We start from the raw sequence: 14,047 nt of genomic DNA on the forward strand, positions 1-14,047 counted from the left end.
TGCGCGACCGGACCGTGCCTCATTTAGTCATCTTTTAATGGCCCATCTCCGTTGGAATGATACGCGTTTCCTGTGCCGACGCTTCCAATCAAACACCAATTTCGTGCCGGACAAAGCCCGAGACATTCATCTTTAGCAGTGCAATAAATCTCGCTGGCGACAGCCATGTTTGCGACCTTCGCCGCGGTGCTATAAAGTGTAGCAAAGCTGTCGGACCGGAATCGGGCGGCATAGCATTCTGGCGACGGGTCGGCCGTTACCAGTGGCAGGCCACCGCATCCTTGGCGCGATGACGAATCGGTGCGATCTTGTACTCGTCCGGTGGTAAGATAAGTGTCGATTTGATAACTTTCGGTGGCTGTCGGGAGACCACGGCGGCACGACTATCCATGAAGGGTTTCAGCGTGCAGTAGTACAGGATCTCGACGATACTGAGAATGCTGACGCCCATGAAGAGGCCCAGGATGCCGCCGCAATTGGCCAGAAAATCGGTCACCCCGAACAGTTCGCTGCGCTTGATCGGTATAAAGCGCGACACCTTGAAGTGGACCGTCAGGTAAGACAGTTCCGATCTGGAAAAAAGGAGTGTGTTCATTGTCGCATATCCTGCCACTTCTCAACGCACACCTGCTTACTGGTCTATTTCGTCCGACGACAGTTTCATCCGTTTGGCCAACATCCGCCAATCGAACTTGGCCTGCGATATCTCCGTGTCGTAGTAGATCGTGTTGCAGGAGGTCAAACAGTCGCATCGCTCTAGGGATTCGTCCGAGCGGTCCATGGCGTGCAGCAGGTCCATCTCCTCCAGAACGGCCTGGGCACGATCGCAGCACATTAGCTTACCCAGACCACAAATTCGGGCACCGGACGTACGTGGCAGAGAGAACGGCACACAACCACACATCTGCAGGGTGTAATTGGCCAGACATTCCGTGTCGCAGTTGTTCTTGGTGTAAAGCTTGAAGAAACGCAGCTTTCGTTCGCGATTGTACGAACACTTCCGGCGCTCCATTTTGTAGGCCTTGATTTTTGGAGAAGTGTCGATGATCTGCGGGTCAACCGATACGGACACCTCTTGGCCGAGGGGGATCCTGAAGAACTGATTGTTTACCCGCGGATACTGATGCGGTGGATACAGATGCACCTTGAAGCCCTGAAAAGAGTTCTAAGCAACCAGGCCTTCAGCTGGATCCACGAGAGGAACCAAAGGTCATTCCTTACTCCACAAATGTAGTCCGCATCGGCCAGTCTGGCCTTAAGAACCACGTACAATCCGGCCCGCATGCCGGCCCCGAACGTTCGCCATGGATAACTTTCAGTGTCGGCGTCCATGGCGTAGCCTTCGTCCATGGACCAAAACGGTGACGAAGTGTTCTCCCCAGAGTAGACGTAATCTGGGTGGAGCTGGTCCTTGCGCATTAAATCCTCGGCTGCTAGCGAATTGAACGTGTAGCAGATACCCGCCTCCGTCAGTGTCTTCTTGAACATCTCGCTACAATCCATCCGGTGGGCCCGCCAGCCACAGCTGACGAAAATGTCCTCGAACGGTATAGCCATCCGCTGAATCCAGTCCACAACGCCATCGTCGTACGAAATGTTGGTGAGCTGCATGCCCAGCGAAACGTCACACACCTGCAGCATGGCTTCCAGTTTCGCTACTCTATCGACGACCAGAAACGAGAGTCCGTGAAAGGGCCTGCTCGAGGGGCAAACTCACTCAACTGTTCCTTCGCCATGAAGCGCATCAAGTATTCGTCGTACAGATTGTAGGCCGTCGTAAAGTCGAACACCTCCTTTCGGACCTTAATCTCGGGGCAGATCAGAACGGCCGGGAACGGAATGGAATACACCGGCACCGCCTTCTCGGCGAACGTCACCACGACAGGATCGCGATCCCACTTCGTGTAGACGCTGTGGATCAGTCGTCCACATCCGTACAGCGACACGAGACAAACGATCATCCACCACACCCTGGAAGTCAGTGAGCGATTAAAGCAATAGAACCGACAGCCTCCGGAGAGTCCACCACTACCTCTCGATCCAGCTCCGACCCGGCACAAAGTATCGGAACCCATGGATGGTGGAGTTGAGACAATAGTCGATCCACAGACTTTGCTCACGCACGTCCGACGCCTCCGTGGGGTTCCCAAGTGTCTTGTCGGCAGGAAGAAGCTTCGGAAGGTCCGATTTCACCATGGCCGACCAGCAACTTGACACTGAACTCATTCCGCCGACAGGGCATCACATTTATTTACAAAATGTCGAAGGACAACCCGTCACGGTGCAATTAAAAATTTAAACCCAGGCGCTGCTACCTCGGTCATGCAATACTTCCGGGACCGCCAATCATCTGTTGACTCATGTTTCGTGATCAGCGCGACAAGGCTCTAGGATGGGACCGTGTCCTTCATAAAGTGTTAAAAATTTAAACAATTTTTGTTCATTTCAACATCGTGATTTCCACTCTGACGGAACCACCGTTCCGGGGGCAATTAGCGTTAAAGTTTCGGGTACTTACGGCGCCCGTTAAAGGGTCACCGGTGTCCCACAATTTCGTGAATTCGAACTGACGATTAATCGCGTTCGAAGATACAGCTCTGTGCGATCCAGTAATAACCAACTCTAACTTGACCCAGCGACCGCCGATCAGCAAAACGCATAACGGAACTGCGAAACGCGGAACTGAGCATACTTTCAGCAACTCCCCGCGGGCGGGCGAGTTCTCGACCACAAAGTTGGTTCGGAAAGCATCATTTACATAACAATGCTCAACAACGCCTGAGTCCCGGCCGCTGCCGAGTCGATCGGGCAGGACTCGAACTTCACGAACGTACCGCTTGCTGGTCGGATCGGAACGCAACGCAACTTTTAGCAAAATATCCCCGGGCGGCTAATACGGGAGCGAGGCCATGGAGCGCTTAGAACGCTGCGCTGCCCCGGTGCTCGTTTCCATCCCATTTTGTTTCAATAATAATAATTAGCTGTGCGCGGTGCAGCAAACGGGGCGGCCTAACCTTCTCCGGTTCAGTCCGGACTTGCCGGAATTCGTGCTGTAAATTATGAATAATTTAATTATTGTTTGCTACATGCATGCCACCAGCGGGTGACGTGCATTTCTTCGCACTCTCTCTCGCTGTGCGTGCGGCGTGGGGCTTTCGAGAGAAGTAATTAAAATTACATGACATTCCTGGTTGAGGTGCCAACTGTTGGTTGCGTTGTTCGCCAGGGCCTTGACACCTTGGGCACAGTGTCAAATGCAGGCCAGCTTTTGCCGTGTTTTAGCCTGGCAATGGTGGTTAAAACCGTTGACAGAATCAAAGCGCACACGTGACCAGGGGCGCCTAACCGAGGTGTCCGCTGCAGACAAAGTTGTTGCAACGCCAATGGCGAATATTGTGCGTGGCGAATATTGTTTAAAGGTGTGTATATAATTTCAATTACCAGGCTTCGAAGGACCAACTCCGAACTCCGGGTCCTTCCTCATTACTCCCTAACACGATTTGCGAAGGATTTAATCCCAGATGCAAGTGTCAACCCGGCCCCAGGAACCCTGTGACACCGAGCCGATTGCGCATTTCGGTTTGCACGAGATCGCGACCTGCACCTCCTGGCGGCCATCTGGCTTCATTAAATAAGTCCATTAAAATTCTATTTACCCCTAGAGGTTCCGGAGGATTTCGGGCGACCAAGCTTCGCCCATTCAACGGCGTTGGGACAGCAAACAAATCCGTCAACAAAATCCTGTCATTCATACAATCGGTTGTTCACTTGGCTGCTAATCCGCCTCCGTCCGCCCGGTCCGGGTGTGAAAAAGTGTAACCGAGAAATCATTAAAACCGTCACACGACGGCACAGGAAGCACCACGGGACCAAATGAGCATGACAGATGGTCAAACAAATGATCGGGAGTCGCCCGACGGCGGCGGAGGAATGTCACACGCGCTGCGGCATTGAATGTCCTTTTCTCGGTGCCGGTTCGGTGCTTAGGAAACTCAATCCCGCTGCCGCTTGTTCGTTGCTCCCGGGGCTCTTTTGGGTCCCGGGGAACAAGGTGACAAATCGTTTAAGCATACAAATAAACGTGTGACACCTCGTGTGTGACTCGCGACGGCGGACCGGCGGACTGGCGGCGGTGTCCACGAAAGTTCACCCAGTTCACCCAGAGTTGTGTAAAGTCCCGAAAAAGGAACAGCCATCCGTTTGCAGTTTGGTGCACCCTGCGAAGATGGTGAGCGACGACCGACCGACGGGAAGCGATAATCCGCGTGGACCAGACCAGACGCCGGAGTCCCAGAACGGGATTAGAAGATGCCCGGCATATGCTGAGCCACGGAGAGCAGAGAGAAAGCGAACGAAAGTTGTTTCTAATCTCAAAATTGTTTTATTGTATGTTTTAGGAGATTAGCAACCCGGGCGAAACCGACGGAACCGAGCCCGGCCTGGCTGGCTCCGGATAATGGCCCCCGGAGTCCTAATACCGCAAATGCCTCACGTACCGATCGTTCGGGCCCGAAGAAGTTTAGGGCACGAATCGCTCTGCAACAGGCTCGGCCGGTGAAATAAAAGAAACGGAGGCCCATAAAAAAGGGGCCCCGATCCTGTGGCAAAGAAAATCGACACACTCACACACACACCAGGAGAAAGAATAAGAGAAAAAAGTAGCGGAATCGACATGATTAGTTTCCCGGATTTTCCCTTCTAATTTTGCGCCTCGCTGAACAGCAGCCGTCCGGAGGCCCGGGACGCATCAGAGAAGCGGATCGCACCCAAAAAACCCCGGGCGCACACACACCTTTCCTTGTGGCCGCTCCCGGGGATGCATTTTAATACCCCACGTACGCATCGCATCGTTGCTTCTGTTGCCGCTTCTGGCTGAGTGTTTTTGCCTTCCGTTCGATCCGTTCCGAGCGGGCCATTTGCTTTTACTTTCGCCAGGATGCGAATACGCAGCCCCGGCCGGGGCTCGTTTAAAGTCCCCCGACACCCGGCAGCCGTTGCTGATGGTGCTGCTGCTGCTGCTGATGGAATGTAAAACTTGGCCCCGAACGCTGGTGGCGTTTGCGGTGGCAAACAGGAAGGAAGCGCATTATTCCCTGAAGACAAAAAGTGTGCGCGCCCAACCGGCTGTGCTCCGAGGCGACTTAATATTCCGATCGCGTCCTGCTTCGGACCAGCTAGGTGGCCAGCTTCCTTTTCGGCAAGGGTGGGATCTCGATTTTTCGGGGATTGAACCCCGTGGAAAGGTAAACCCGAAGCAAACCACGAGACAGTTCAATATGGTCCTTCGAATTGCCACTTTTTGGTTGGAAGGATTCAGGGATTCCCGAGATGAACCGATCGATCGCTCTTGAGAAACTATTGCGTTGGGGAACGATTTTCATAATGTCATTATCCCTGACGAGGAGGCACTTATGAGCCGTTGTGGCAATAATAGGGCACCCGGCGCCGATGGCAAACGGTGACCATTGTAGTTGGTAGGCAAATATGTTTCTTCAAGTAAATTATTCACCCAACCACGGGGCTTGGTTTCTTTGTTCTTGCTTCGGGGCCGCCCTGCCCGTTCCAAAAGGTGTTGCCCTTAATTGGGCTGCCCGGGAAATTCTAGGAACACATAAAGTGGCCCAACAAACTCGAGTGGCCGGTGGAGCATTTTTGGGCAAGATTTAATCAGCAGGTGTCAGAAACGACTCCTCGGGCCGATTTGTTCACACCCTACGCAGTGTTTGAGTGTGAGAAGCTCCCGCTTTTTTCCCTGCGACTCATCTTTTGATGGCTCGACGCTCGTTGAAACAGCTTCAAGTGTGGTGACGTCGCCCGGGGGCTCCCACGGCAATGACGCCCACGGCGGTAGGTGGCCATCGGGCGAACTAAATGTATTAAAAGTCGCCACATCCGGCTCGAGGCCTTGTTGCGCGCGCCCAAGCGTACCAGAAAGTGATAAATTTGGGGGGGGGTTTCTTTTCTTCCCCAGCCAACTTACGACTGGGTTTGGTGGCGACCGGGCGGAAACTGAACTTCTTCCGCCGGGCCCAACGGGTTCGGCTATTTACACGTTTGTTTCCGGACAGCGGCCCTGACTCGGCGGCTGACTGAAGGGCGGCTAATGAAAAACCCACCCAAGAAGAGTCGAAATTCTGGAAGTGACCATAAAATCCACCCGGCAACGAGCGGTTCGAGGACGTACCGGGTCTCCGGGCGGGGAGGGGCTGTGATGGGCTAGATTTGGATGCCGATAACGCCGCTGTGCCGATGCTTGAGTACGGTTCGGGGCTAGAGTTATTATCTTACTTTGCGCCGTTTATGAGTTCCGGTGTTCTTCTCTCGATTGGCAAGCGGCCTCGGGCCGGGCGTCGCCGGGTGGGGTTGCCCGGACTAAACATACATTTCCGCTGGCACGGAAAGATAATGCTCCACCAGGTACACATCAGCACCGATTGATGGGGCTGTTTTTAAAGTTAACTGTTCACAGCGAGTCGACGGCGAGATTGGTCAATCGGGTTCATCGGGTTCACCCGGCGTCGCCAGTTTTATGTCGCAAACTTTGTGGTCCTTTCTAGATTTTGACTCTTTTATTACTTTCACTAACAACCCTCTCGAAAGGGGTCGGCGACGAGTGCTGAGCTGTAATTGATCCCCATCCGGGACGAAATGTCGCCACTACGGCGCAATATTTATTGATCGCTTAACTCGCTCTCCGCCGATGGGTCGGCGGACAACCGCGATATCAACGCGACAGCCCGCCGCGGGGGGGCTTCATCTGTTTGCTTTAAACTGCGATAAACAATAATTTCATGTGTATTTATGATTACGATTATGTTGCCGCTGGCCATGGCCGCACGCGATATTTATCTCGCCGCCGCGAGAACCGGAACGGGACTGAACTCTTCAAACTGCCTTCGCCGCAGCTGGGAGGATCGCCGGGGACACCGGCGCCGATTACCGTATCCGATTGCGGCACGCTCGTTAATGGTTAACGATCCTGAGGCCCTCCGGACCCCGAACCGGGACCGGATCGTTCTCGCCGCCTGTTCGCCGGGCTCAACCCAACTCCGGGTGGCGTGTGGCAAAGTTTAAGATGGTTCCGGTTATTTAGGCGTTAATAGAGCAACGTCGAGCAGATCCGGAGCTGGACTGGTCGGAACTTTCCCCCAGCCGGGCGGGGTGGGAGGCTAACCCTGTGAGAGGATGTCGTCGTAAATTTAACTACAGACACACCGATAAGGAGTGCCTCTCAACCCGCAGGGGGAGGCGGTTCCGTGGGATTGTTGTGCGAAACTTTCCACTCGCAGGTGGCAATTTGAAAATGGGACTTAGACAACACCGGCAAGGACCTATCTGGGCGGAGTGCGGGATTGCGAGGCCCTTCCAGAAGTTATCACGGCCTGCCTCGGGACAATAAATGGCATAAAAATATCAGAAAACGATCGCTAAAAGGGCGCCTCGCTTTGGGTTAAAAGTTTCGCGCTTCGGGTTTCGCTTTTAATTGTGCCGCAGCCACCGGAACACTCGGCATAATCCGAATTAAGCCCCTACCATCGCCGGCTACCGGTCAGGGGCGTCCGGTTTCGGGGGGCGTTGCTTGGCCCCGCATTAAAGCGATCGTTTTAACGACCAACTTTTTCCTGTCAGTTTGTTTTCTATTATTGAATTAAAAGCTGACTCCCATTGAGTCGACCTTAGGTTTATGTGGAACTAAGCCACCCGTTAAGCATCGGATCGCACACATTAAACCCAGCCGGGCCCAAGAAGAGGGCGATGGCTATCTGGTGATGCGGCGAAGAATCCGCCGTCCGCTTAGAACCCCGGAAGACGGAGAACGGGTGCGTCGTCCGTCAAGCGTCACTTTTCCGTCGTTTTCCCGGTGCCCGGAGAGTGAAAATAAACTATTTACTTTATTTTCCATTATTACACGCCATTTTATCTTGCCGAACACATCTTTATAGCCCTTCGGTGGGCGCGCGCGCTCGCGTCCACTGCATTTCTTGCTCTTCGGCGCTGCAAAGGGCCGCCCTTTGTGTGGTCGACCCACCGACATGTGCTACTCGAGCTCGAAAAACCAACACCCCTTCCCAGCCGCCGATCACCCCTGTGCACGATTTTCCAGTTCCGTTTTCCTTCTTTTTTGTTTTATGAGCGATCCATTAACATTTTCTGAAATGTCATGTTCCGCTAGACCCGGACGACCAGGACGACGACATATGATGTTGGGCTCTGGTCTTCTTTTTTCTGCCTTTCTCTTCACGTTCGGCGGACACTTCAGCGCAAGGACTCCCGGGCGCCCGGGGGAAAACAATAAACAACACCTGCCCGCGCTTGAAGGACGCGGTCTGTGTCAACTGGCATTAGGTGGTCCGTGGGCCCCGGCCCCGGCCCCGGGGCCAACGGTCCGCTGGGCCAGAGGCACAAAAAACCTGACCCGCTATTGAAAATGCTGAAAGTGAAATTCCCAAAACCCGAACCCAACCAGCGAATATCGCTTTCAATCTACAACATCGGTTCCCGACACGGGCCCCAGTACCTTAGCCCTTTTTGCTCACTCTCTCTCGACTCTCGATCCCGTGTTCTTAAAAGGATAAACATTTTTAATTAAAAAATTAAATGTCATACGAAACCCATCTCCAAAGATCCAGCCCACCCCAGCTCTTCGGCTGTCCGTGGAAGGATGTCCGTTTGTACAGCGTCATGGTCCGGAGCGATGAGCGAGCACCTCCGTGGAGATGGGATCGGACACGCGGGTTTGATGCTGTTCGAGTGATAACGTAACACACACACACACACACACGCTTTTGCGGTCTGGTTCCCCCGGTGACGGTTAATGTATCCCAGTTTTTCCATCTTTCATGTGCCGCTGAAACAGTAGATCAGATGTGATTTTTTTATGTTTTTTCTCCCTGTTAATCCTGTTCGGGGTTTTTTGTTGTTGTTGTTGTTGTTGGTTCAGGATCCACACGACTCGGTCGTGGTGGAAGGATTTGCGACCGACCGCTCAACCGAACGCATTCTTCGGTTTTGGGCTCCGATTCCATCGTTCTGGGTGGCTAAGAATTAGACAGCTGATTTGTAAGACCCGATAAAGGCCCGTGGTCGGAACCGCAGTCGAAGTCCTTCGCCGCCAATCGGTGCCATTAACGGCCGGCGGTGAAATGGAAGGATAATGCAGCTGAAGAAATATTCCCGCGTTTGTGAGGGTCCCCTCGGTTTGAGAAATCTTAAGCCGCGGGATTAATACTCGACTGCAGGGCCGCAGTTGGGCCGCAGTGGTGCCATTTTTATTGCCGGTCTCAAGCAGCATCCCTCAAAAACGTGCGCAAAGCGTAGCTAGGTGTGTGGGGGTCGCTCGGTGCCACGGTGGAAACCGTGGGCCGCTTTTCGCGACGCCAGAAGTAGTTGACCAACGGCTTGAGGGTGAAAAAGTACAGCACCTCGACGATGCTCAGCAGGCTGACGCCCATAAACAGCCCGAGCAGCCCACCGCAGTTGGCGATGAAGTCGTTCAGCTCGAACAGTTGGTTGCGCTTGATGGTGATGAACTGTGACTCCTTGAAGTAAATGTTCATCGTGGACAGTCCGGCACTAGGGAAGGGTGGTTAGTTTCACTGAAACTTAAACGTCGAACTACTAAATGGTGACTCACTTTTTCAGCTCGTTCGGAAACAGTCCCATCGCATCGGTAAGCCGGCGCCACTCGAACGGGGATTGCGATATTTCGGCGTTATACTGAAGAAAAGTGCACGACGGCAGACATCGGCATGAGCTGAGCACCCTCGGAATCGACCCACCGGACTCCACCGCCCCGCCCATGGCTTGCTCCTGGAGATAGATTTCAGCCTCCTCGACGCACTTCTTCTTTCCGAGCCCGCAAATGCGGACACCGGCCGGACGGGGCATCGAGAAGTGGACACAACCGCACAGGTACAGCGTGAAGTTGGCCAAACACTCCACCTCGCAGCTCCGCTTGGTGTAGATGGCGAAGAAGCGTAGGTACCGCTCGTGGCTGTAGTAACAGAGCCGGTTGTCAACACTGTACGATCGTACCGCGGCCGTCGTGGTGATCATGAACGGTTCCACACGCACCTGGAACGCGTGGTTCAGCGGGACGCGGATGTTCTGGGTGGAGATCTGCGGACACGTGTTCGGGCTGTGCAGCTGTACCTGGTAGCCCTGGAAAGAGTTCTGCACCGAGGGCGTGACAGCGGCCCGATAAGAGGCCGGATGGAACCTTTCAGGGTCGCTAGAACTTACCCCGCACAGGAAGTCCATATCGGCTTTGTCCGTTTTCAAGAAGATCAGCATACCGGACTGGGCGCCAGCACTCAGCACGCGGCGCGGGTACGTGCTAACGCCAACCCGCGGGTGATACCCATCCTCCATCGTCCAGTTGGCGGCCGATCGCGTCTCGCCCAGGTGCTCGAACTCCTGGTGGAACTGGTCCGTCCGGAGCAGCTCCTCGGCCGACATCCCGTTGAACGTGTAACAGATACCGCTCTCGGTCAGCGTTGGCTTGAACAGTTCGCTGCAGTTCACCTGGCGGTTCTTCCAGACGCACATCAGGAACATCTCGCCGAACGGGATCGCCATGCGCTGGATGATGGAGACCAGGTTGTCGTCGTACGTGTGATTAAACGGTAGGTTGCTGAACGAAAAGTCACACACCTGCACCATCGCCAGAACCTGGTCGATGCTGGAGGGCCGCGATTAGCACACTCGAAGGATTCGGAAAAGCGGTCTCGGACTTACACTTCATCGGTGAGCATGCTATCGTTATCACCGTACGTGAGCGCCTGATAGGCGGCGGTAAAGTTGAGTGTTGCCATCTTCACCTTCGTCACCGGGCACACCGTGACGGCCGGGAACGGGACATCGTAGACCGGGGTTAGCTTTTCGGCGAACGTCACCACCACCGGACTGCGGCGCCACTTTTCGTAGACCGTTTCGATCAGCTGGCCACAGAAGTAGACCGACAGGATGCACACAATCACCCACCAGGCTCTGGAAGAGAGAGGACGATAGGTAGGGTTCGAGATTCCAACATGTTCACACGTTCCCCAGAAGTCGCGCGCACTTCTCTGCCAGGGTTCGGTGGGCGCCTACGAAGTACTTGAATCCATGGATCGAACTGTTAGCGCAGTAGTCCTCAAAAATGTTTTCCACCCCGTGGCCCCCGGTGGCCTTTACTTTCGGAGGCGGTGGCGGCGCCATCGTGGTCGTGCCAAGTGAGGTCTCGAATTTTGGCTCGAACTTTGCAGCCCGCTCGGAGTACAGCCGAAACTGTGGTGCTGCCATTCTCGGTTCAGCGGTCGGCCAACGAATGGGTAACTTCACCGTCGGTCCGGTCCAGGAGTCGTGCAATTAGCTTCAGCCCGTGTACCGAGGTCGTGTTGGGCGACTCGATCATGTAGACGTTAAAAATTCAAACGGATGCCCAGCACGAACGCGACATGCAAATGGCGGAAGGGCATTGTCAACTGCTGCGCCGGTGTGTTGCGCCAGCGGGCGAAAGGATCGCTTACGGTGTGAGTAATGATAGGGCTAAACAATGAGCAGCGCCCCCCCCCCCCCCCGGGATGGTTGACTTTTAACCAGATCTAGTTCAGATTCCGTGGCAGATTCGGTTGACCTCCGGCCTTTCGCGTGGCTGGCTGGCCGGCGGTGATTGTAAATGTTTAATGTTTTACTGCACGATGGTGACCGCACGGCCACATGGGCATTAAGGCACCGCACGGGGGGGTTGCCTGGTGACGGGAGCACATCAAAAGTGCGGCTTTCTTTTTCGAGTGCGCGCGGCGCAGAACGTCATAAATCGAAGGTGTGAAGTAAAGGGAACATAAATATTGTTTTTAGGCCCCCAACGGAAGGGATTGCGAACCCTGCGGTGGCAGTGGCGGCCTGGACATACCACCACAGACACCGGCAAAAAAGCCGGCTCCCCGAAATAGGTCGCTGAAAAATGGCCAAAAACAAAAGCCCGAAGCGTGAGGTTTTTAAAAGCGGAGCAACGGAACGAACGACGAAGAAGAACGCAACGCCACGCACCGAAAGTCCATCTTTTGCAGGACACACACCAATTACATCGCACCGTTCGCGTGAGGTACGCGCGAAGTCTTTCGCGCACTAATCAGCCATCGCGCAATGCGTCGCCACGTTGGCGAGACAATTTTCGCGCTTGCGCTCTTTTCGGCGCGAAGATTGATCTTCAACGTCGCCGCCACAGCCGCCGCCGCCGTCTGCGAATACTTTGGGCACGATCGTTGGCCATCGGCGAAATTGGCCATCAACCGTCGGTGTCGGTCGCGAAGGCGAAGTTGGTGAAAATTGTTTGCAAATTATTTGTGCCACGGCGACGCAAGCTGCGTCGCGATCGCGCGATTGGCGTGCTGCACGATTTTCGCACCTCCCCCACCCGACCGACCGACCGACCGACCGACGGGACGGATTTCCGACCACGAAGGCTGACGGATTTAAAGTCCTTACGCACGGCGAGACGCGAAAAGCCGACGCATTCCGGGCGGCGTATGTTCAACGAGCATGAAAAATGTGGCCAATTTTCGGCACAGTCGGGGCGTGAGCTGATAGCAAATAAGGAAATGAATCGCTCCAGGTTCTTGCTCCGTTCCTTTTTTGGCGTTTGGAGGATCATCACTGGTGGTGGGCAGCCGCACGGATCAGGGCAGAAGATCTTGACAGTTTGCGGACCGGGAAAGCCGTCGTCAGCCAACGGCGGTGGAAGCAGCGGCGGCCTGCATCGAAATTGAAGGCACGGTGCGAAAGGAGCGAACGAAAACAGTTATGATCTTGAGCGTCACGATTTTTTGGACGGGACCAGTCAAGTTGTTTGCATGCATCCGGCTGCGATCGCACGGTGGGCAAAGTGCCAAAGGTTGACCATCCACATCCAGTTTGTTTCAAAAATGAACGTTCAAAATTCATCGAGTGGACATTTTGAACAGCAGTTCTGGATTCATAGATCAAACGAGATTCTCAGTTGCTTATTTTTATTTTGAAATTTGAGTCGTTGCAACTGTATTTTACCTAGTTCAATCAGTTTACAAAAATCTAGTGAAATCGCTACCATTTTGCTTTCAATATTTATGCCCCTTGCCGGTCACTCTCTGGCCCATAGTTTCACGCCACGGTGCGTCCGCAGGTACGTGCGCGCTGCGGCCGAAACTGTTGAAATAATAAATAAACAAGAGTGAATAAATAAATATTCATTACTCAAGATTTTGATACTTTCCATGCGAATTTCATCACGGCGCTTCTTGTGCGCTCCGTCTTCTGCCTCGGATAAGCCTTTCTCCTCGGGCGGTCCCGGGCCGATGCACTCGCCGGGCGGAGAATTTTTTTTTTTCGTTTCCACTGCTTTTCGTTTGTTCGGAATCTCGCCGGTTGTCAGATTGCTGCCACGACGTCAATCCAGGCGCGCAGCATAACACTGACGCGCCAATCATTGTCGGTCAACGCCCATGCGCGCCGGACCAACACCAGGAACGGTCGGGCCAAGCTGAAGTTGGTTTTTTTGAGACACCGATTTCCGGGCCACAAAAATCCTTGCGCACCGTGCGTAGAGTTGCCCCACCACGTAGGACGATCGACGGGCTGGGGCTTAAATAATTGCAGCTGACACCGATTTTGCCGGGTTTTGAGCTACGCAAAGTAAAAGGTTCGCACGTTCGCGAAATTGTGAGACACCTGTGACCCTTTAACGGGTGCCGTAAGTACCCGAAACCTTAACGCTAATTGCCCCCGGAACGGTGGTTCCGTTCAGTCGTGAGCCGACGGAGTGGAAATCACGATGTTGAAATGAACAAAAATGGTTTAAATGTTTAACACTTTATGTAGGACACGGTCCCATCCTAGAGCCTTGTCGCGCTGATCACGAAACATGAGTCAACAGATGATTGGCAGTCCCGGAAGCGTTGCATGACCGAGGCAGAAGTGCCTGGGTTTAAATTTTATATGCACCGTGACCAAATGTCCTTGGACATTTTGTAAATAAATGTGATGCCCTGTCGGCGGAATGAGTTCAGTGTCAAGTTGCTGGTCGACC

The 14,047-nt window shown here is 53.9% G+C and overlaps 2 protein-coding genes across 2 annotated transcripts; both read right to left on the reverse strand.

Annotated features, from left to right (window-relative positions):
• Positions 1-256: 256 nt before the first annotated feature.
• On the reverse strand, positions 257-2,196 carry LOC128278510 (pickpocket protein 28-like). Its single transcript, XM_053017240.1, has 5 exons — positions 2,033-2,196; positions 1,723-1,971; positions 1,222-1,660; positions 636-1,165; positions 257-572 (listed from the first exon to the last, which is right to left on the reverse strand). The coding sequence occupies exons 1-5, from the start codon at positions 2,194-2,196 to the stop codon at positions 257-259; spliced, it is 1,698 nt and encodes a 565-aa protein (XP_052873200.1).
• Positions 2,197-9,281: 7,085 nt separating this feature from the next.
• On the reverse strand, positions 9,282-11,283 carry LOC128278511 (pickpocket protein 28-like). Its single transcript, XM_053017241.1, has 5 exons — positions 11,063-11,283; positions 10,738-10,989; positions 10,243-10,681; positions 9,635-10,173; positions 9,282-9,573 (listed from the first exon to the last, which is right to left on the reverse strand). The coding sequence occupies exons 1-5, from the start codon at positions 11,281-11,283 to the stop codon at positions 9,282-9,284; spliced, it is 1,743 nt and encodes a 580-aa protein (XP_052873201.1).
• Between the last annotated feature and the right edge of the window lie 2,764 nt (positions 11,284-14,047).

Source organism: Anopheles cruzii, chromosome 2 (assembly GCF_943734635.1).
Source record: "Anopheles cruzii chromosome 2, idAnoCruzAS_RS32_06, whole genome shotgun sequence".
Lineage (NCBI taxonomy): Eukaryota > Metazoa > Arthropoda > Insecta > Diptera > Culicidae > Anopheles > Anopheles cruzii.